The following is a 22,974-nucleotide window of genomic DNA, read 5'->3' on the forward strand; positions in this document are numbered from 1 at the left end:
TTAAAGACGTGTATGTTGATTACCTGTTGAAATAATTTTTGGATTTATTTTGGGATACATTTTGTTAAGTTATATTATTAAAATTAATTTTACCTTTCTTTTTACTTTTTTAATGTATTTATTAGAAAACTTAAAATTACATATACGATTCACATATTTTTACTGGATCTAAGGCCGCTGAAGGCCTCCCTTATTACTTTCTTTAGTTGTTCTTTATGGCCTGAACTCTCTTATCCATTCCTTTCTTTTCCAGTAACTGCTTAGATTTAGAGGGTAAAATAGAAAGTCAGACTTTGTAGCCAACCTTTAAGTCAAGAGAATTAAGTGCACTGATAGACAATGAAAGTCTTAGTTCAATTCTTTAACTTACTGGATTTGTGCTACAGTATTAGAAAAAAGGGGGAGGCAGGAGAATAGCCTTTATTGGTGTCTGTAGAGATTGTAGCGATGGACTGAGTATATGGAGGATTAACGACAGACAGAGACACACACACACACACACACACACACACACACGAAGTAGGACACAGAATGTATTTCATCTCCATTCCTCCTTACCTCTAGGTTTTTTATCTACTTTTTTTCTTTTGGCTGCACTAATTTGTCTCTTTTTCTATGTGTACTAATTTAGACTGTTCATTCCATTGCTGGAATGTGGCTATTGAAAAGGTGAAGAAAAACTTCTGGGAGATGCGGATGCAGGGTAGTGTAGCAGATCTAAAGACCAAGGAACACAGAGAGATGTTTATCTAAGTTGAAAAAGACCTTAGAGATCACCATGTTCCATCTTCCACTCAAATCCATAACTCTTTTATGTATGGAATAAAGGCTGCTTGTGTTGTTAGAACATCAATATTCATCTAACATACCAAATATATACTGAGAAATCCTCTGAAAATATATCTTTCAACAGGGAAAAAACATGAAGCAGAAAAAACATGATGCTATTGTTTGTGAACCTAAAGAACTTGTGAATCCCTCTCTCAAAGTAACACATTGTTGCAAATCACTGTGGGTGAAATACAGTTTTCAGAAGGCATACATGACCGGACTTGTCAGCAACCAGCCAGGTTTAGCCATGCCAAGGGACCCAGGTAAGACATTGTATTAAACTAAGAGAAATATTCTACTTAGCATGTATTTTTCTTGGCATTGAGGATATAAATTTGGGCATTAAGTAGATTATTTAAACATTAACTAGTTATAAGAAGATAGTGGTAAATCTATTCATCAAAGTTCTAGGTAGTAAAAATCTAACCTGACTTTGCTTCATGGTATTAAATGTCTTAATTTTTATTAGCCCTGAATCATTGATGTGACAATTAATTAAGATGACTCCAAATAAACTAAAATAGATAAAATTTATCTTTTAATAAAAATTTGCCTTTAAACAGAGACCTGACAATGTCTGCATTCTTAAGGTAGGAAAAATTCAGTAGAGGTTCCTTCTTGATTTTGCCAACATAGAAAAGAACACGAAGGAAAGATAAACCTGAAATTTTGTGTTGCAAAAATGTGTAATTTCTAAATGTCCCAGGATGTTGGAAAACTAAAGTCTTAGGTTTTTGAGAGCATTAAAGAGTGTTGGGGTCCAATTTTTGGGCTTTTAGAGTTACTTAAATATATGCTAGCCACATGACAGGAATTATTAAAACTAATCTCAAACGATTCTCCAATTTTAAAAGAATTATATGCCACCGAGAAAGTGGAAATTTCAAGCTTCCTGATAGTCTTTTGCTACCATATCAAATATGGTGTACATTTTCCAGAAAGAACTCAGATGATGAAAATTTTGAATTTTCATCTGTGCAGGTGTCAACAATTATTTCTCAAAGCCTGAGATTCTGTCACCTGTGAATACCTTCTAGAACATATACATATTTTTAATTGAGATGTAATTCATACACCGTAAGTTCAACTTTTTAAAGTGCACAATTCAATAGTTTTTAGTACATTCACAAACTTGTGCAATCATCACTATTCTAGAACTCATTTTATTATAAATCTTTTGCAATGTTTTCACACTCACTGTACCTTAGATCCTCACAGACTCCCGGTGAAGCTGATGGGTACCTTCTGAGGTGCCCTGTGGGCTGCAGCCACATTTACCCGAAATGCTTTCCTAATTTCATCTCAAAAACGGAAGGGTGAAGAGTTAATAATGTTACTGCCTTTGATTTATAAACAGACTACCTAACCTACATATTTGTTTTCATGCCTAGAACTCGCGTTTTACCATGTATGTAAAATCTTACTTGTGAGTGGTATTTTAGTCTGGTGGGTGCATACCACGGCGGATCCCGCAATTAGAGGTCAGCCCACACAAGCCTCCCATTTCCTTTCGAAAACTCTTCTGGCCCAGGAGGCAGCGGCGCGTTTCCCCGCTTTATAGTTCATGATATCGCTGAAGACTTGGGGGGGGGGGGGGGCGCGTGTGCAAGCTAAAGGGGGCGGTGTGAGAGGGACATGGTGTTGTTAGTTCGGCGTGGACAACACCACCATTTAATCAGAGGCGCCGAGCAGGGCATCCGCGCACCCGGAGCCCCAGCCTCAGTGGGCCGGAGGGAGCAGGGTGCGCCCCCGCGGGCGCAGGACACCTCCGCGGGCCGCCGCGCGCCGTGCACGCTCCCCATTGGCCAAGCAGGCCCACGTGACTTCTGCCGCCAAACCGCCCGGCGGAGCGCGCGTTTTTCCCAGGAGAGAGTAGGCGTGGGCAGCACAGCGGCGGTGGGGCCGCGGACGCCGCTCGGAGGGCCTGGGGAAGCTTACTGCAGAGAACCTTAAAAAACAAACAAACAAAACCCCCTCAGTACTGCCCAAAGTAAAACTCTTAGCGAGTAAGCTGATTATTGAGTAAGCTGTTCCTGCCTTCGGCTTTTGTCCGGGGCTATGACACTGAAAATGGAAACCTCCGGTCATTATTGGCTGGAAAGTGGCTCGCTGCAGCCGACCTTTATCTCTTTCTTTGGGGAAGTCTGCACGTATGAACAACTCTTTAGGGAAAAATAAAACATCATTTTTGTATGGGGAACTGAAAGCCACTTTATCTTCGGAAAGTTGAGGGGGTGGGTAAGGTCTTGGGAAATCCAGAGAAACCATCCAGATTTGTCATTTAAGGGAAATTAGAAACTCGTGGGAAAACAAAAATGAGTAAAAGCAAAAAGAGACCCTACCCACCCCTAAAAATGCAATAATTATTGGTGGGAAAGGGAAGAATTTTTTAAAAACATGTATGTATGTGTATAAGGAGTATAAATGGATATATAATTGTAGAAGTCAGTAAAGGGTCCAGTTACTGAATACAGCCGCTCTCTCCATTTGAGAGTGCTTGGGTGCTCATTTTGCCTCTTTTTTTCTTCTTCTAAAGTTGAGTAACTCCCTCTTCTAGGAAACATTTTCATTTTTTTATTCATTCAAAAAAGGACTAGGGCCTACTACCTATATTCCAGGCACTGTGCTAGGTACGGGGGTGACAATGGTGAACAAAAACAATAACAGCCCCTTCCCTTCTGGTAAAGGAGGCAGACAGAAGTTAATTACACATACCAATGTTAAATATAAGTTCTAAGAAGAGGTCCCGATGCTATAATGGAGATTTGCCCTACCTAGCAAGGGGGTTAGAGAAGGCTTCTCTCATGATGGACCCACACCTGACGGGGTTAAGGGAGTTTCAGGCAGAGGGAGCAGCTTGTGCAAGGGAGAGCTGGTAGCCTCTCCCTTTCCACAGACTGCCCAATTCAGCTGTTTCCACTACACATACAAGGACGTTAATCTTGCCTCGTAGTTCCCGGAAGACATTGATTTTTTTCTTTCAATTCCAAGTTCTTCGGAAGTAACCTGTAACCTACAGTTATCGTTATAGATGATGTTTATCCAGTCGGTAAGTATACTAATATACACATCTAGTATGCATTATCTCTTGTTTTACATAATAAAAACATTCAAAGATTTTAACAAAGTGTAGAATATGATGTATCTCAATAGCAGTAAAAGTATTATAGATACTCGTAGTACTGAGAGATCACATTATTTTGGAAGACTCAAAAAAGGCATCTAAGGGACAGTAATTTTTGAGATATGTTTCAGAGAAGATTTGGTCACAAGACAATTTAGTGAGAACATAAGGTTCAGGGAGAAGGGTAAGGAGGCAAGACAGATAAGTTGAGATATATTCTAAGGGAATTGAAAAACCAGTCCGCAGAGTTTGTAGAAACTGAATAGAAATGTTTTCTTTAAGGTTTGAGGACTTTTCTGAGATACATTTTCCCTTCCAATGTTTACCTTGGGAGGCTTTAAATCTACAAAAAAGTTGCATGAATAAGTTTATGGTTACTTGTATACCCATCACATAGATTTACCTTTTGAGGGGGGCACATTTGCTTTATCTTTTTACACCTCTTTTTCTCATTCTCTCTCCACACACACACTCACGAATCAGGCACAGATGTTTTTCTTTGCTAAACCATTAGGGATAAAGTTGCAGACATATTAACTTCATCTTTAATAAATCCACATATTATCTCCCAAGAACAAAGTTATTTTTCGGCATAACCACAATACCATTATGACACTTCTGAGAAACTTTTAAAATTAAATTTTGAATAAACATGTTAATAAATGAATAATGATAAATGAGTTACTAATTTTTAAGTGGCTTGCAACAGAGGCTGACATATTTTAAGTGCTATGTAAATGCTTAAAAAAATACATTTTCATCGTTGGAAAACTAAAGAATGTGAAAAGGCGCTTCTGTATTTTTGTCTACCATCTGCTCAGTTCCCACTCTCATCACTCATCATAGGCAATCATTGTCCTTAATCTTTGGGTATCCTTCCTGAGGTTATTTTTAAGGCAAATATGAATAATTGTGTGTATAGATTTTTATACTTCCCCTCTTTTTAGATAAAAGGTAGTAGCATATTAAGTAGATTGTTCTTTCTCACCCAACAACATGATTTGGAGATCTTTATGCATTAATTCTTAGGGAGCTTCCTCATTTTTATTTATAGTGGCATAATATTCCATTGTGTGGATGTACCATCATTTATTTAAGTAGTTTCCTATTCATGTACATTTGGGTTGTTCCAATCACTTAATATTGAAACCAACGCTACAACAAATAACCTTGAACATATTTGTATTTGTAAAATTTGGTAAATAGATACATTGCCCCCCAGAGAAATTGTATAAAATGGTATAAATTGTACCAATTTATACTCCCACCACCAATTGTGAAAGTATCTCTGGGCTTTTGATAAGGTTCTATACAAAAGTTTAAAATATGTGAGTGTGCATTAGTGTTGCTATTTTACAACTTTAAATGGAAGGAGAGCTGTCCTCAAGACAAACTAAAAGTTTATCCTTAGATAAACTTGCATCTTTACAATCATAATCAATAATACCTGTTGCGTATGTGTAGGGCACTGAGCTAGTTATGAAATAGATACACAGCCTCAAGGGTTTCCCCATTTAGTTTGTCAGACATGCACAAACTGTAAATAGTTATTATGTTGAGATCCGGAATGCAAACACACACCGCTTGCTTTTGGCACACTCAGTCCTTTGTTGCATCCTATCTCCAGGTCCTTCCTTCTCTGCCCTTCTTGTAATCCATCTTCCTAGTGCAGACGATGTACCAGATTTTGTATTTCCCAGGTGACAGTTAATCAGTGAAATAGTTGCAAATCATTATACTTTTGATTGGCACAGGCAAGATTGGCCCTAAACCCGTTTTGAAGTAGGTGATATTTGTTGGGAGGGTCTCCCCACTCGGTTCCCTTTTCTCCCTGGGCACCTTCTCTCATAGATGAGCTCTCAGCCTTCACTGGTTCCCTCACTTTTTCTCGGGGAATTGTCAAATAATCCTTGCTGGGGTGTCAATTAATCATTAGTGTGTTATTTCAAAATGCCTTGAGGTGAGATAGTATGTGCGTGTTTCAAGATACCTTTGAAAGCAAGAATAGAAACTGAAAGGACAGGCAGTGAGGTTGCAATTTTGATCAAAGAGCCATATATTTCACTATTTAAGCTGCCTACTTAGGGGCTTACCCTGGGCTGAGGTGATTTAATGTGTTGAGACCTTGTCCCTTCCTGTCCCATCCTATCCTTTCCCTCTCATTTTTTACTCTGTGGTAGGGTCCTGGAGCTCTGGGGACCATTGCGCTCAGAGCTTTTAACTTTCAAACTCAGCTGGGCAGCCCTGGACGTAGGCGAGAGGGCACTGTGAAATGGGTTGCCTTAGGCACCCTTCCGTTTTTGTCTTCTCCCAGTCAGCTTACAACTTGGCTGCCCCCTTGTGAAAGGTTGTTTTTTCCAACTGTATCACCCCACACAAGTGGCTGGCCTTTCCACTCAGGTAGCAGTGGTTCCTGCTAGTTGCCCAATGTATTTAAAAGTGTGGATTCAGGTAATGATGTTGTGTTTTTGTTGCATTACATTTTTTTAATCAAAGCAACTTATGTCCATGGAAACAAATCTGCTGGTGCTGGAGAGCTTATTGTGAAGAGGGCCTAAAGCAGTGCCTGCACATACAAAGCCTTCTATAAATATTTGTTGAGTGAATGAATGTAAAGTCAATATTCAGCCTCTCCCTTTCATCTCTACCCCATCCAACTGGTCCATTCCCAGAAGGGCAACTATTTAATTGGCTATGTTTTCCAGTTTTCTAGATCAGTGATTCTCAATCCTGGCTGTATGTTCGAAGCACCTGGGGAGCTATTGAAAAACACATATGTATAATTTTATTTCCAGACCAACAAAACTGGTTTTTTTAGGCCTCAAAGCTGATAGTCATGTACAGCCAGAGTTGAGAACCACTGTTTTAAATAATATGTGTTCATTCCTCTATCTTTTGATTTATCAAATTGATGCTATCCTTTTATTCCTTGACATGACAGATGAGGTTTAACTCATAATGTATCTTCTCTTTTCACGTTTGATAATTAAATTATTATTTTAATATTTCTGGTTTTGTCTTTGTAAACACATCACTTAAACTCCTATTTTCATTTCCTATATTTTCAGCAATATCACATGGCGTGCCACTTGATAAGATGAAGATATTAACTTCCCTGCTCTCTTCTCATTCAGCCTTCCACCCCCTATTTGTCTTCTGTACCTTTTTATTTTCATGTGGCCAAAGTTGTTAACATTTACAGTCTGACCTCCATTCCCAACCAACTCTTCAGTTGATTCTAAAAGTTAAAAACGAGTAACCTTGGTTTACTTTATTGTATCTATGGAAATATTGTGTAACACCAAGTCTAGCAGTGGTAGCTGAGACATGTAATATAAGATCTTTGGTATAACCGGGCACTTTATGAACATCATTGTTTAATATTCATAATAATATTAAGTTCCCTTTTAACAAAGGAGGAAACTGAGGCACAAGAAGCTAAGTAACTTGCCTAAGAACAGGAAATTAGAAAGTAACTGAGCCAAGACTTGAACCTTCCCCTATGGGACGATACAATAAATTTTTCTTTTCTTTAGTTACAAGTTTAGGATCCTTGCCAGCTGGAAAGAGAATGCACATCAAGGTCAAATACATCTTTGTTCCTTCTTTTGGGGTAGGGCGGATGGTCATCTTCAGCTTCTGTTATACCACTCTGCTCAGCTGGTGTGTTTTTTTTTCCATTTCTGCTGCTGAGTCATTTCAGCCACATCAGCATCCCTGTGTTTCTCAGCAACGAGCCTAATTTTCTGCTTCATGTACAAAAAACTGATATCCTGGGTAAACACCAGAATCTCCTTTCTCCTCCTTCCAGACTTCTTTTGTGAGCATCGCACCTGATCTCCTATCCTATTCTCGAAGGAAGGGGGATGCCCCTCCTGTTCAAAGCCCACCCTTCCATGTGTTTTCATTCTCATTCCTCCTAAACCTCCGAGACTGCCTCAACAATTTGCCCTGTGCTATCTTCTCCTTTCCATTACTCCTGCTCTAATTCCTCTCCTCAACTTATAAACTTACTCAAGTCTCTCATCTTAGCAAGGGGAACACATCTGTTCCCCTTGCTACTGCTTTTCTCCTTCATTCCTTCATCAGGGTACCTCTTGGAAGAGGAGTCTACACTTATTGATGCCAAGTCTAGTCTGGTAGCTCAAATTCACACTTCACTGTCCTGCAAACTTCCTTTCATCCTTACTGCGTGACCGATTGTCTGTTGTTATAGTTCAATTCTGGATGGATACCAGCAATCCTTTTTTAAAGGATCCGTTTGTCCTTGCTAAGAGACTGAGCCTTCCAGAGATTGATTAGTAGTCCTAAGTTTAAGCAAATTATTTTGTAATTATCATTCAGATTAAGTATTATTAGGAATTGAACATTCAACTATAACATGTTTGATTGATTATGAGAGGCTATGTCCTTCAAGATGGGGTAACTACTGTTGATTTCGTATTTGAAAGATTTAAATATTCAAAGTGATTGAATTTAAAGCACTAGCCACACTGAGTTTGAGATAAAGCCGTGAGTTCTGGTGAGGTGGTTTGTCTCTGAAAAAGGGAGGTATGTGTTTTCCAATCTGGAAGTAGATGGCTCAGCATGTGGAGACGCCAAGACTTCTAGTACCCTCATCGTCATTTGTATCCCACTGTTGTGTCAGTATTCCAAAAATAAAAGGTTGTGTAAACACTCTTCAAACTGCCTTAAGGCTCTGGGAATTAGGGGGGATGGCTGTGAGCAATAAAAACTGTATGTACTGGAGTGATTTTCCCTGAGAACAATCACCTGCCAGTAATGAAACAAGAGTCTAAAGTTGCAATTGCTTAAAATTATGCCTAGTCAGTCATATAGGTAAAGTACTTTGAAATTTAACACAGAGGAATATCATTTTAGAAAAAAACCTTAAAACAGTTCTTTCGGTTTAAACTTAAGCCCCATTTTAATTTGCTTCACATTTGGACCATAAACTTCCTGTATGACCTTTTATTTTCTGTACTTCCTCATTGCCTTTCTTCCCCTCTCCCACATGATTTGTAGTTTCCCCAAATTTTCAATCATACTATCTCTTCAATCAAATTGCCCTGTCTCCTGGGGACTTCCCTTCTAGAGATTATCTCTTGCTCTAATCTGGCTAGTCTCTAGGCCTGTTGCACCATTATCATCCTGGGACTTGCCTTCACACAAGTTGGGCCCACCTTTTGCTAAATGTTCTGTCTTTTTTTCTTGGTTTGGTCATACTCTGTTTACTCTGCTTTACTGGAATGCTTCCTCAAGAGACTCCCTAAGAAATTGTGTGCGGGAGAAAAACTTTCTGAGTCCTTGCATATCCGCAAATGTCTTCATTCACCTCTCACCTCTCACATATTATTGAGAGTTTAGCTAGGCATAGAATTCTAGGTTGAAAATAATTTTTATAAAATCCTGATGACATTAATTGTTCCACTATGCTAGTATCCATTGTTGATGGGAAGTCAGTTGCCAAACTAGTCCATGTTTGTCTTTGGAGATTTTTAACATCTCCTTACGCCTAGTGTTTTGAAATGTCAATATGGTCTAGAGGTGAGGTTTTTATTTCCCCATTTTTTGTTCTGAGAACTTGGTGGGGCTTTTTTTGGTGTGTGTGACTTTCTAATCTGAAGTTTGGTGTCCCAAATCTGGGAAGCTGTTTGTTCTGATAATTTCCTCTATTTCTCTTTTTCTGGGACTCCTATTAATCAGATGCTGGTCTTTCATATTTGTCCTCTATATAAGTTGTCTTTTCTCTCTTATTTTTCAACTTCTGATTTTTTTTTTCTGAGTGATTTCCTTGATTTTATTTTTCAGACCATCAATTGTGTTTTTAATTTTTAATGTTTTTAAAATCTAAAAGAATTTGTTCTAGGCTTATACTTTTTGTCGTACATCCTCTTTTGTTTCATGAATGTGATATTTTCTTAACTCTATCTAAACATACACTTTTGAATTTGCAAACATTCTCTTTTGTTGCCTGAACTATATTGGTTTTCTTCAGGATTACTGTTTTGTTTGTTTATCTGGTATTTCACTTTCATTCTGTGGTTCTTATCAATTGCCTGATGATTGTTACTTTAAAGAAATATGGACTGGGTAGCTGGTGCGATTTTTGTCTGCTGTTATGTGACTAGGACTGTTTTCTCAGGTGGTGGCAGTAGCTAACACTTACATACTGTTCATTCATGTTCCAGGCAGTGTCCTGCACAGGTTAAATACGTTAATTCACTTAATCATCTCAACAACTCCTCTATGAGGCAGTTACTATGGTATTTCATTAAGTTTAATATTCTATCAATTGTAAGATGTACCATTATTCTGTTTACTACTAAAAAGGTAAACAATGCTGTTGAAATATGACATGATTATAATCACATTCTGATTTTGGAGGCGTTAAAAAAATCTTAGAATTGAGGAAATAATACATTACTATTCCCATTTTACAGTTGAAGAAACTGAGGCATAGAGAGATGAAATAACTTGCTCCAGGTTACATAGTTTTATCTGTAGCCAATTTCATATTTGAACTCAAGTGATCTGGCTTAAAATTTTTACCACTATGCCTGACTGCCTCTCCAGGGCTCCCCTGTGAGTGGGGACTCTGAGTTGGGGAAGGGAGGGAGGTTTTGGGGAGTTGAGTTAGGGAGCTGGCTTTCTGGCCTCAAGTTCTTCAAATACCAGAACAAACAGACCTTTAATCGGAGGCACCAGCATTCATAAAGAAGCTTTAGCGTTCTCAAGATTTGTTCTCTTCCCTTAGAGAAGAGTGGTCTGGGATTTATTGATTTATTGATTGGTTGATTGATTGCCTGATATTTGTGCTGGGTATAGTGGGCTGGGTTGTCACTGGTACCAAGTGGTGCAGTTGATTCTTCTCAGACCTCCAGTCAATGGCATGTCTCCCTCTCCCAGCCTTGGGGTCTAGCCTCAGGGGCCCTTGTGGTAGGTTCTTGGTGCTTCCTCTGTCTGGCTCATTTGTCCATATCTTTTGTCTCATCTCCTTTCTGCCTTCCAGAAACACGAACAGCTCTCTCATCTGCTGCTGATCTTGCCTTCCATTCTCTTCACTGTTGTGGCTTTATTCTTTTTTATACTTTCCATTTGAGTGGGATTTTGGAGGGATTAGGAGAAATGGAGAGGCCAGTGCCAGTCTTGAACTGGAAGTCCCCAGACCTTTATTTTTAATGAACACAATCAAGATTATGAAAGCATGGCCACCGTATGAGAACATAAAATATCCACATTATAGCTGACAGTGGAAGCACTAAAGAGCATCTTTGCTTAAAAGTTTCCCTAAATGCAACTGGAGGGACAGTTGGTCAAAGTTTCCTGTAAAGGATTCTCAACATACAACAATATTTTTTAAAGTTCCAATGCCTTGAAACTTAATTTGCTTTACAAAGGAATTATTCTTGCAAAAAGATTAACCATGAGATTTTTTTCAAATTCCCCACTAGGCTGTTTAGACTATAGTTTTATTTTCAGAACTCTGTCTGGGTATATGCACCTTCACACAACTTTCCAGCATAAAATGAAATGCTTTTTTCCTCTGGATATTAAAAATTCAATACTTGGAAACTAATACAGTTTTGCTTTTTTATTTCATTCATTTTAATGCTCTTGTCCCAAGACTTCTCACTTCTCTAATATATGGTCACTTTAGAGCTTTGATTTAATGATTTATTTCCTGTTATAGTATTTCTTATAATATGGTGGTGTAATTTTATTATATACATATCTATAGGATAGGCACACTGACTCTTTAGCCAGCAGATAATAACATATACAGGTTAAATACAGGAGAGCTCAATCATTTTGCATTCAACTTTTATTAGGAATGGGTTAGTGACCAAAAATACAAGCCACTAGTAGAAGGAGTTTAGTTTTTAAATTTTGCTTTCGGACTGTGCTGAAGCGGATTTATAGCCTGCACAGTTTTATCTACGTTGGACATCTCTGGACTTTGGTGATTGATATAGATATTTATGATTATTTGTTTGGTTACAAAGAAGAGAAACCCACTCCAGTCACCTCCAGAAATCTGTGGTTTCTGGTGAGGGTGCTTATGAAAAAGAACTGAACTTGGAGGGTTCAGGTTCTGAGGCAGTTCTGGGGTTAGTTTTGGTTTCTTTCTGAGTGTCTGCTTACTTCTTTTCTGTCATCCAGCTTCCCCTGCCTCTCCTTTAAATGTTTCCTTCCCCTTCATAACTTTGACTTGCAAATGACTTTAACTTATTCTGGGCCCAATATAATCCTGTAGTTTTACCGGTCCCACTGCCAACTCTTCCCTTAGTCTCCTGAGTCTACATTGAACAGAGAGAAAGGGATCCTGAACCCTTTTGGGACTAGGTTCTGAGTACCTGGCCAGCCAATGGATTATTAGTTCTTGGGTCAGGTGTCCATCTCTGATCCATTCAACTGTGGCCTGGGGTTGGGGCGGGGCCATGTGGTTTCCTGATTGCTTAGGCAACAGGACGGACTCTCTTGGAAGGGGTGTGGGCAAGTCAGACAATGACTGGCAGCTTCAATACAAGTACCCTAAGGTGTGTGTCAGGATTCTGAACCATCGTCATCATCAACACACACACACACACACACACACACACACACACACACACTCACACAGTTATATTCTGTATACCGCAGATAACCAAGTAACAATGTCTCTCACTCCATTTTAGAAGGAAATTTCCAACAAGATTTGAAAGATTAGGAAACACCATTTTTCCTGATTCCCCTTTTTCTTCTCTGACTGTTCTTTCTCAGTCATTTTTGTAGGCTTTCATCCCTTTGCCTATCTTGTTAACCAGCAGTCTTATCCAGAGGTTCTGTCATCAACTCTACAAACTCTGAAATATCTCATCTACTCTCCTGTGCTTTTATTGAATAAATGAATTTACAATGACTTTTAAATCTTTATCTTAAATTCTGCTATCTCAAGCTTCAAATATTATCCAGATGCCTGCTAAGATGTCCTACAGGTACTTCAAGTTTATGAATAATCTTGAGTTTTCTTCTTTCTCTTTCTCCCCACCTCCTCTGCCTTCCATACCTGTCTTCTCCTGACCCCCATTTTCTGTACAGAAGGGTGGTGCCATCACCCTTCCAGTGTGCGGAGATGGAAAAGTAGGCGTTTCCCTTTCCCTCACCTTTCTCATCTAATCTGTCACTAAATTCCGGTCTATTCTGCTTCCTAATAAATATTTATAGACTCTGTTCTCACCCTTCCACCCTCAGTTAGTACTGTTTTAGTTCAGGCGCTGTATGCTAAGGGTCAGAGCATGAGCTTTGCAGCCAGGCAGACCTGGATTTAAATCCTGCCTCTCACACTCATTCACATTCAATCCCTAGGCAAGCTACTCAGTTATTTTCTAAACCAGTGGTCTTCAAACTTGGCTGCACAGGAGGACCACCTGGGAGCTTTAAAAAAAGCACTGACACTTGGTCCAACTCCCAGGATCTTGATTTCATTGCAATGGAATGAGGCTTGAACATCGGGAGTTTTAAAAGCACCCCCCTCCCCCCACCCTGACCCCCACCAAAGGATTCCAAGGTGGAGCCAGGATTTAAAAGCACTCTCTAAACCACAGCCCTCTCATCTGTAATACAAGGGCTAATGTCCCCGGGGGCATTGTGAGGGAGTCGTCAGTAAAGTAATGCATGATAGTCGGGCCTGTGGTGAGCATGGTAGTTATTGTTAGGCAACCCCTTCGCAGCAGCCTCTAAACACATACTCTGCCTGTCTTACCAGTTTCTAGTCTGATTCCAGAGGGAAGTAGATAGAAAGCAAATCTGATCATGTAATTTCCTGCTTAAGACCCTTCAGTGGGTCCCCAGCTCTACTGAAGAAAGTCCAAGCCTCTTACTATGCCTTCACGATTTTGCTCTTGCCCATTAGCTATGTTTCCCATCACTCCTTGCCTCTCAACAATTGCATACTTAGAGTTTATGCACAAAACCTGTCTGTCAGCCCATGTCTTGCTCATGTGATCCTTCTGCCTGGAATCTTCTATTTGCCACTCCCTCCCGGGTGGTTCCAGCCCCCATCTCTCTCTTCTTCTCCTGGATAATTCTTATTTGTCCTTTGTCCTTTAGGACTGAACTCAGATCTCATCTTCATTGGGACGTCTTCCCTGATCGCTGCGCAGACCTGGTTCTTACTAGAACATGCTGAATTGTAGTCTGTGTCTCTCTCCTACTAGACTCTTTGAAGGCAGGGCTTATTCTCTTGGTACAAAGCCTGACAAATCAAAGTCCTCAAATTTTATTGGAACAAAATAGGTTCAATGCAAAACTTGCTGTATCTGTGAAGCCATACTTATAGCTAGTTTAGCCCCAATTTATTTCCTTCTTCTCTGTATTCCTAAAGCACTTGGAAATTGTTTCATCCCTAACCAGTGTGCTGTGAACAACTTAAGGACAGAAACCTTGTCTTTTAATTCTTTATAAGTTTCTCAAAGCACCCAGCACAGCAGTTTACTCATAATACTGCTTGAAAACACTCTTTGGTTGCTGGAAGCAAGTAGGGTTTGGAAGAACTCATTCAAGGATCATGGTAGAACAAACGGAAAAATCTACTTTACAAACTTCAAAGACCTGCGCTCATGTAATAATTACTAATCACATTTGGTTTTTGAGCACTTGAAATGTGACCAGGGCAATTAAGGAGCGGAATTTTAAGTTTTATTGTATTTTAATTAAGTTTAAAAACAGATACTTGATTTAATTGTTGGGAAACTTTCAATTATGTTTGGAACAACTTGGATATACGAATCCACTTTTTAAAATGACTTCATGAAATCTAAATACACATCAAAATTTTCCAGTGAAAAGTTAGCATCTGAATTGAGATGTGCTGCAAGTATAAATTAATACTGGATTTCAAAGACTTAGGTATAATAAAAAGAATGCAAAACATATCATTTATAATTTTATATTGATTATATCTTGTAATGACAATATTCTGCATATATTGGCTTAAGTAAAATACATTACTAAAATTAATTTATTTTGCTACTAGCAAATTTAAAATGCAGGGGTCGCTTGGATTATATTTCTATTGGACAGAAATATTCCAGTGCAAAACTTTGTTTTTTGATAATCCTTACTTATGATGATGGGTTTTCCTCCCTCATTGTCTAAGACAATTTTCGGTGACTAGTGGTGAGTAATTTCACAGAGAGTTAATGGAGGGGTCTCTTTTGAACTCTTTTCTGTTCATGCAGATCACAGTACACCTTCTCAGCCCAAGGAGAATAGCATCGGCCAGAACCATCACCAGGAGGAAATAATCCACAAGTTGGCCACGCAGCTGAAGGACATTGGGGACAGCATTGATCAAAGGATGGTTCAAGAGGTGAGACCTGTTTCTCCAGCAAGGGCCTGTCAGGTAGGGGGAAAGAGCAGATAGAACAATGGCTGCCAGGTGGCTGGGATGCCCAGGAATGAGCAGAACACATGGATTTATAATGTCTGGGTTATCAAACATTAGATCTGAAAGTTGGGAGCCTGACTCCACGCCAGTATTTGATCTCACACGTGCTGCTCAAACTGTGGTCCATGGACTAGGAGTCTCAGCATCACTTGGCAGCTGGTCAGATGTGCAAATCCCAGCCCACAATGCTGGAATCACAACCCATGGTTTTTTACCCACGGTCCAGGTGATTTGTGTGCACATTAAAGTGCGAGAGACTTTGCTCCACACCCTTCAACTAGGATGCATATTAGAATTACCTGTGGAATTTTAAGAATTACAGATGCCTGGGCCCCACCTGGACACATTCTGATTTAACTGGCATGAGGTGTGGCCTGGGCATCAGGCATGTTAAAAGCTCCCCAGGTAAATTGGATTCTAGGTCAAGGAGGAGAGCCTCTGCCTTCGATTGTCGTTGTCGTCCTGAAGCAACCCAGAGGTATGATCTAAGCCTCTCTCCAGCCGATTTCTTAATTTCTCCTGATTACTAGAAGAGATAATAGGGGAAAACAGGAAAGAATAATGATACATGTTTGAAATCTTAGGAGTGATGAAATCCACGGCCAGCTTAGTTTTCCTCCAGAACAGACTGTAGTTGGCAGTGGGCAGCAGAAAGAATGATGGCATAGGGTCTGAGAGAGGAGAGCTGGCTGCCCCTCAGGGCCCAACTTCTTGCCCTTCAATTCACCTGTCCTGTGATGATTTCTTGTGTGTCACTGCTGCTGCCACCATGCTGGCTTCAGGGAGTGCCATATCCTCCTTCATGTTCTGGTCAAAATGTGGACAATATGCAGCCTCTCCCTCAAAGAAAACATTCCCTGAGACAAAACATGAACGGAAGGTCCCAGCAATAGCACTACTAAAAGCAAGAAAGAAACATAGATGAAATAAATACGGACAATCGAATAAAACATTTGATGGACCAATTTCATTCAAGCAAATACTTATTGAGTGCCTACTATATGCCAGGCTCAGTTCCCTGCCTTGGCAGCTAGAGCAGAGAGCAGGACCGAAGATGAGCCGACTAGTAGATCTCAAAATCCAGGAGGGAGACAGATACTAGAACAGACGAACCGATAAACAGTCTAGTCAGACAGGATGCGACTCAGAGCAGGGTTAGAAGATACTGAGTGATGGAGAGTGGTTTGGATGGGCAATCAGGGAAGGCCTCTCTGGGGAGGTGGTATTTGAGCAGACTGGAAGTGAGGGAGCGAGCCATGGGAATACCCAGGGGAAAAGTGTTCCAGGCAGGGGACAACGACTTGGAGCTGATGGGCCTAGGAGATACTTACATATGGACTCTGCTCACTGATTGTTCAGCTAAGGTGTAAGGTGTTAAATGTGCTGGTTTTAGAGTCCCAGTACTGGATCCAAAGCCTGGCTCACCATTATTTACTATGCAACCTCGGGCAAGTTACTTAACTTCCCTGGGTCTCATCTAAACATGGAAATAATAACAATAGCTACCTGTTATGAAAATTAAATGACAGAATCTGTGTAAATCATTTAGAACAGAGCCTGACCCACAGAAAATGATCAGTAAATGTTATCTGAACCAAAAATTAGTTTGTTTTTGTCTTTGCCCTTTCAATATTTAGCGTTGAACATCTCTTTATGATGTAGCATTTCTTACAGCCTACTCATGATATTTATTGTATTCTTTCTACCCTTCAATTTCTTCTGTAGGAAAGTTTTTACCAATGGCTGTATTTTATGAATTCTAAGACAGTCTTTAGCTCAACTTTGCTGCTTCTTGAGCAGCTAACTCTCCGAATACTCATGGGTCCTTGTAATATATACGTTTTTTCGGAAAAGGAGAGACCAGAGGAGGACAAATCACAACCACCTATTTTTTGTTTGCCTCAACCCAATCAAGAGGTCACTGCTTTATGTAACTTTCTTTTCCATTTTGCCTCCTTTTCTTTCTTTCCTTTACCTTTGAAGTTGTAATTTACTGATAAGTCTGAAATTTACCTCTGCAGCTGAATACATTGACACTGAATGGCCCCAGCTTTTTTCTCTTTTTCAAAAAAATAACTTTATTGAGAAATAAAATTTACATACCAAATAATTCACCCATTTAAAGTGTAAAATTAATGGTTTTCATTGTATTCAGAGTTGTACAGCCATCATTGCAATCAATTTTAGAACATTTTCATCATTCCAGAAAGAAACCCTGAACCCAATAGAAGTCATTTCCCATTTCCTCCCATTTTTCCTCCCACCCCACCGGTCTAATTTCTGTCTCTATGGATTTGTTTATTCTGGACATTTCATATTAAGTAGGATAATACAAAATGTGGCCTTTGTGTCTGGCTTCTTTCACTAAGCATAATGTTTTTTTCAAGGCTCATCCATGTTGTAGCACTTGTCAATATTTCCTTTTTATTGCTAAATAATGTTCCATTGTATGTATATATCACATTTTATTTATTCATCCGTTGATGGGCATTTGGGTTGTTTCCACTTTTTGTCTCTTATGAATAATGATGCTGTGAACATTTGTGTGCATGTTTCTGTGTAGGCATGTGCTTTCAGTACCTTTCGGTACTTTCCTAGGTGTAGAATTGCTGTGTCATACGAGAACTATGCGTTTCACTTTCTGGGGAATATCCAGGCTGTTTTCCAAAGTGGTTGTACCACCTTACATTGTGACCACCAGCAGTGTACAAGGGTTCCAGTGTCTCCACCTTCTTGTCAACATTTCTTATTAACGGTCTTTTTGATTATAGCCAGCCTCCTGGGTTTGAAGTGGGATCTCCTTGTGGTGTTGATTTGTATTTCCCTGGTGGCTAATGGTGTGTGTCTTTTCGTGTGTTTATTGGTCACTTGTATATCTCTGGAGAAGTGTTTATTTAGATCCTTTGCCCATTTAAAAAATGGAGTTATTTGTCTTTTATTGTTGAGTTGTAGGAGTTCTTTATACATTCTAGATGTAAGTTCCTTATCACAAATATTTTTTGCAAATACTTTCTCCCACTCTGTAGGTTGTCTTTTCATTTTCTAGGTGGTATCCCTCGAAGCACAAAAGTTTTTCATTTTGACGAAGTTCAATTTATCTGTTTTTTTCTTCTGTTGCTAGCGTTTTTGATGTCATATCTAAGAAACTATTGTCTAATTCAAAGTCATGAAGATTTATACCTGTTTTCTTCTAAGAGATTTGTAGTTTTAGCTCTTGAGTTTAGGTCTTTGATCCATTTGGAGTTAATTTTTCTCTGGTGTGAGTTAAAAGTCTGTTTTCAATCTTTTGCATGTGGGTATCCAGTTGTCCCACTACCATTTGTTGAAAAGACTATTCTTTCCCTACTGAATAGTCTTGGCAACCCGGTGGAAAAATCAATTGACTCTAAATGAAAGGATTTATTTCTGGACTCTAGATTTTATTCCATTGATCTATATGTCCATCCTTATGCCTGCCCTAGCTTTTCTTGCAGCATTTTATAAAGCTGGCTTTGACCTAGACTTTTAAAGATATCTTGTCCTGTACCACAAAATTGCATTTTAGAACACTTTTAAACAGACCACAGCACATTTAAAAAATAATGTTAAAAATTTCTCCTAAGTTTGGCTCTTAAATGTCGAGGGTTTTACTCTGCTGCTTCAAGGCTTAAATCAACCAACTTCAACAGAATTTCAAATCTGGCCTGGTGCATTTCTTTCCTATAAAGTCATCATTTATTCACCTTTTGTACTTTTCTTAATCAAGTGGTCACATTGATTCTCCAGATCTCTTCCTGCTTTTGATATATTTAAAGAAACTTTTATTCTTGCTCTTAGAACTCCTTAGTAAGGAGCTCACCAAGTTATAGTTCTGACTGCAGAATTGATTGTCCTTGAGCTGTCACATATCTTGCCTTCTTATTCTTTTCTCTTAAGCAAGCATTCTGTGTTTTCAAATAGGCCTTGATTCTCAAAATAACTTCTTCTATTTTTCTATTTAGTTACATAGAGTTTTGATTCAAGGACCTGGTCTTTTTTTTTTTTTAATCTGGGGCATGTAATTTTCCTAGATATCACATGTGTTTTAAAAATAGTCTTCCCATCACTTTTAGGATCTTAAATGTGTCTTTGAAATTTTTCTGTACAGGAAGGACTGTTTTCTTCTGGGTTCTAGAAACTGCCCCCTCCCTGTCCCTATAGGCCTCGGAGTGAGTGGTAAGGACTCTGCAGTTCCCAGCATCACCCACTGTGTTCCCCTCCCCCTTTGCCGATGGTCTATTTAACTCTCCCTGAATTATCCTAATTTGGGTATGCTATCTGTTTTCTCTGGGGGCTTGAATGACACAGTAATACAGAATGACACAGGGAATTTCTTAGTTTGTTAGAAAGAGGGGAGGGAAGCTAATATTTATTAAACAATCTTTTCCAGGTACTCTTTGAAAACACTCATGTTTTTATTCAGTTCTCCCAGTAACCCTATCAGTTAGAGGTATAAGTATTTTAGGAGAAGCAGTTGAGGTTCAGAGAGATTCGATAACCTATCTAATGTCGCTCAGCAACTAAGTGACAAAACTGGAATTTAAATATATGAGCCTCTGACTCAGTGCTCTATACATTTCCTTGTCTGCCTTGCTGGAAGGAAATTCATTCAATTTTCTTAACTGATATAAATTATAAAAGGGAAAAAAATCCACTATTGATTCCCAGTTACAGGACAAAGTCTAAATTCCTTAACCTGCTGCTAATGATTTATCATTCATTCATTTATTCAATTAATATTTATTGAGTATCTACTGTGTGTCAGGCTCTGTTTGGTACTGGAGATATGGCAGTGGTCAAAAGAGACAAAACTCCCTCATCTCATGGAGCTTATATTCTAAAAGGGAGACAAATAACAAATGAATAAATAAATAAAATATATCATTTATCAGACAGTGATAAATATTTTGGAGAAAGATAAGCCAAGGAAAGGCATGAGGAGTGTTGGAGGATTTACACTTTTAAGTAGAGGTGCTAAGGGAAGACCTCCCTGAGAAGGTGACTTCTGAGCAAGCCTTGACAGTGTGGGAGGGAGCCGCGGACATCTGGGGGCAGAGCAGCTGGAGGCAGGCATGTTTGAAGAATAGTGAGGAAGCCAGTATGACGGAAACTGAGTAAAAGAGAAAGTTGTGAAAAGGTACCATCCGAAAGGTGGGTTGGCAGTAGATTAGTTAGGACCGTGAGGCCACCGTAAGGACTTTCCTTCTGAGTGAGGCTAAGCCATTGGAGAGCACCGAGCAGAGCAGCCGCATTTCAACAGTCAACTGAGGTAGCTGTGTTGAGATTTGACTGCCGGAGGAGTGGCAGGGACAGGGAGAGCCATTTGTAGCTGACCCTCCTTCTCTTGATGTCCGTTTATAAACAGTGGCGTTTACTCACAGCTCCACAACCCGCGGCGCTCTTTGTCACCTCCAGCTTTGCTCATATTCCCTCCCCTCTTCATCCACCCAAGTTCTGTGCAAACCTCCTTGCTTCTTTGAGAGGACTAAGAAAATGCTCTGGGAAGCCAGAGGAAGAGGTGATCAGCCCTGAAAAGAGTGAGAAGAGGCCCCCATTTGCTGATGGTCAAGATGGGAAAACACGTCTAGAGGAAGACTTCCCAAGGTCGTGTGGAAGATACGGGCATTGTGGAACAGATCAAAACAGTCTCCTTCAGCTCGTATAGTTCATAAAGCAGCCCAAGAAGCTTGTTTTTGGCATTGATTGAACTGATATTAATATTGAATTTCTAACTTTGCATTATTCTATTGCCTTTTTAAAAAAAACCCTCTCTCTCTTCCTCTCTTTCAGGATTTTCAACAGGAAGGCAGAGATGCACTGGCTCGTTTTGTCTTAGTTTTCTTCGGAGGAGTTCATGTGTTGTTGCGCTTTCTCTGGAATAACCATTTGATGTAAAAGGAATGTAAATGTCAAGTTCTGTTCTCTTTCTACCCTCTGAGAAACATGAATCCCACCGGGACAGATGGGAAGAAGACCCTTCTCTGTGTTTCTCTCTTTCTACTTGTCACTGTTGGTTTATGCCTGGTTGGTTGGGGAACTGCGGACTTGCCAACCATTTGTCTGTTCAGAGCCCCCGGCTGTGAGAGGTCTGTGATTGCCTCATGGTAGAGCCCAAGGTGGACTTCAGAAACCATGAGGTACTGTGGATGGTCCCAATGCTCCTTGTAAGGACACCTTGAGAATTTCCTTCCATGAGTGAAACTGATCTCATCCACAAACCAGAGGTCACAGAAATGGGCCCTTTCTCTCGGGCCATCCCTGGGTACCGCCAGCGACCTGTTGGCCCCACTCTTGTTGCCCATGTCCATATCTGCAGCGCCCTGATTCTCCTTCCTTTTTGTCTATCTCTCCCCTCTTTGAGAAGTATTACAGGTATTAAGAAAGTTTGTTGTTATAAATTATAAGTTCTGAATATGTTTCTTGAGTTCTTTGTAGGAAAAGTGTTATTTAAAAAATTGTATTAATTTAAAAATGAAATAAATATTGTTACTTTATGCAGCATAAAGCACCTGTGCATATTTCTTTTGTGAAGGAGGGATTCCACTTAGTCCTGCTCATATGGGCTCATAATTTCCTAGACTTAAATCCTACATAGCATCGCCTTTGTTCTTCCGAAGGGAAATGGCCCCATTTTTTTAGTCTGTCTCAGGCACCTGTGTAGTTCTATCATCACCTTGGTTTTTGCTTGCTGGCATGGAACAGATCCTTAAACTTCTTTCTTTTCTTTTCTTTTCTTTTCTTTTCTTTTCTTTTCTTTTCTTTTCTTCTCTTTCACTCTTTTGAATAGGTACTTATTCATATGATTCAAAAATCAAAATGATATAAAAAGGTTTGCAATGAAAACCCTTGCTCTTATTTTCTATCCTGAATCCCAATTATGTTTGCTTGTCCTTCCAGAGTGTCTTTGTACAAATATCAGTACACACACACACACACACACACACACACACAAAAGGTAGCATGTAATACACACTGTTTTGTACCTTTATTTTATTTTCCTTAGCATGGTGGTCAGGCACTGTTCTAGTTGTGTTACAAATGCATGAACTCTGTTACTCTTCAAAACAACCTATGAGACAGGTATTATTAGCTCTATTTTGCTGTTAAGGAAACTGAGGCAGTAGTTCGAAAAGCAAGGCAATAAATAGGTTAACTAACTTGCTCAAGGGCGCACAGCCAGTAACTGACAGCTGGGATTCCAGGCCAGACAGGCTGCCCTCGGCATCCAGCTGCCTAACCACTCTGTGTACTGCTCCTTGGAAAGCTTGCTGCAGTCCAGAGCTCCGACAGGTCCTGCAGAGTATTCTGTTACATGGATGGACCATGATTTCTCATCAGCCCCCCCCCTTGAATGGATGCCCGAGTTGTTTCTAATCTTTTGGTATCATAAGCCATGATGAAATAAAAACCACATAAAACATTTTGAATATGTGCAGGTATATGAGGTCTGACAATTAAGTTTGCGAACTTCTTGCAACGATGTCGCTAACATTTTTTTTTTAATATCAGAGGGATTATTCATTATGAATTTGTACCAACTGGACAAACAGTTAACCAAGTTTACTATTTG

At 39.5% G+C, this 22,974-nt stretch overlaps 1 protein-coding gene across 1 annotated transcript; it reads left to right on the forward strand.

Moving 5' to 3' along the window:
- The first annotated feature begins 917 nt into the window (after positions 1–917).
- On the forward strand, positions 918–21,834 carry PXT1 (peroxisomal testis enriched protein 1). Its single transcript, XM_019738720.3, has 3 exons — positions 918–1,094; positions 15,178–15,308; positions 21,195–21,834. The coding sequence occupies exons 1-3, from the start codon at positions 923–925 to the stop codon at positions 21,297–21,299; spliced, it is 408 nt and encodes a 135-aa protein (XP_019594279.2). The 5' UTR covers positions 918–922; the 3' UTR covers positions 21,300–21,834.
- The last annotated feature ends 1,140 nt before the right edge of the window (positions 21,835–22,974 follow it).

Source organism: Rhinolophus sinicus, chromosome 2 (genome assembly GCF_057876585.1).
Source record: "Rhinolophus sinicus isolate RSI-liver-muscle chromosome 2, RSI-T2T, whole genome shotgun sequence".
Taxonomy (NCBI): Eukaryota; Metazoa; Chordata; class Mammalia; order Chiroptera; family Rhinolophidae; genus Rhinolophus; species Rhinolophus sinicus.

Excerpts from the sequence above, each read along its gene's own strand:
- PXT1 (XM_019738720.3), top strand. The coding sequence starts at position 923 with ATGAAGCAGAAAAAACATGATGCTATTGTTTGTGAACCTAAAGAACTT. Across the intron at positions 1,095-15,177 it reads AGCCATGCCAAGGGACCCAG|ATCACAGTACACCTTCTCAG; the intron begins GTAAGACATTGT and ends CTGTTCATGCAG. Across the intron at positions 15,309-21,194 it reads ATCAAAGGATGGTTCAAGAG|GATTTTCAACAGGAAGGCAG; the intron begins GTGAGACCTGTT and ends CCTCTCTTTCAG.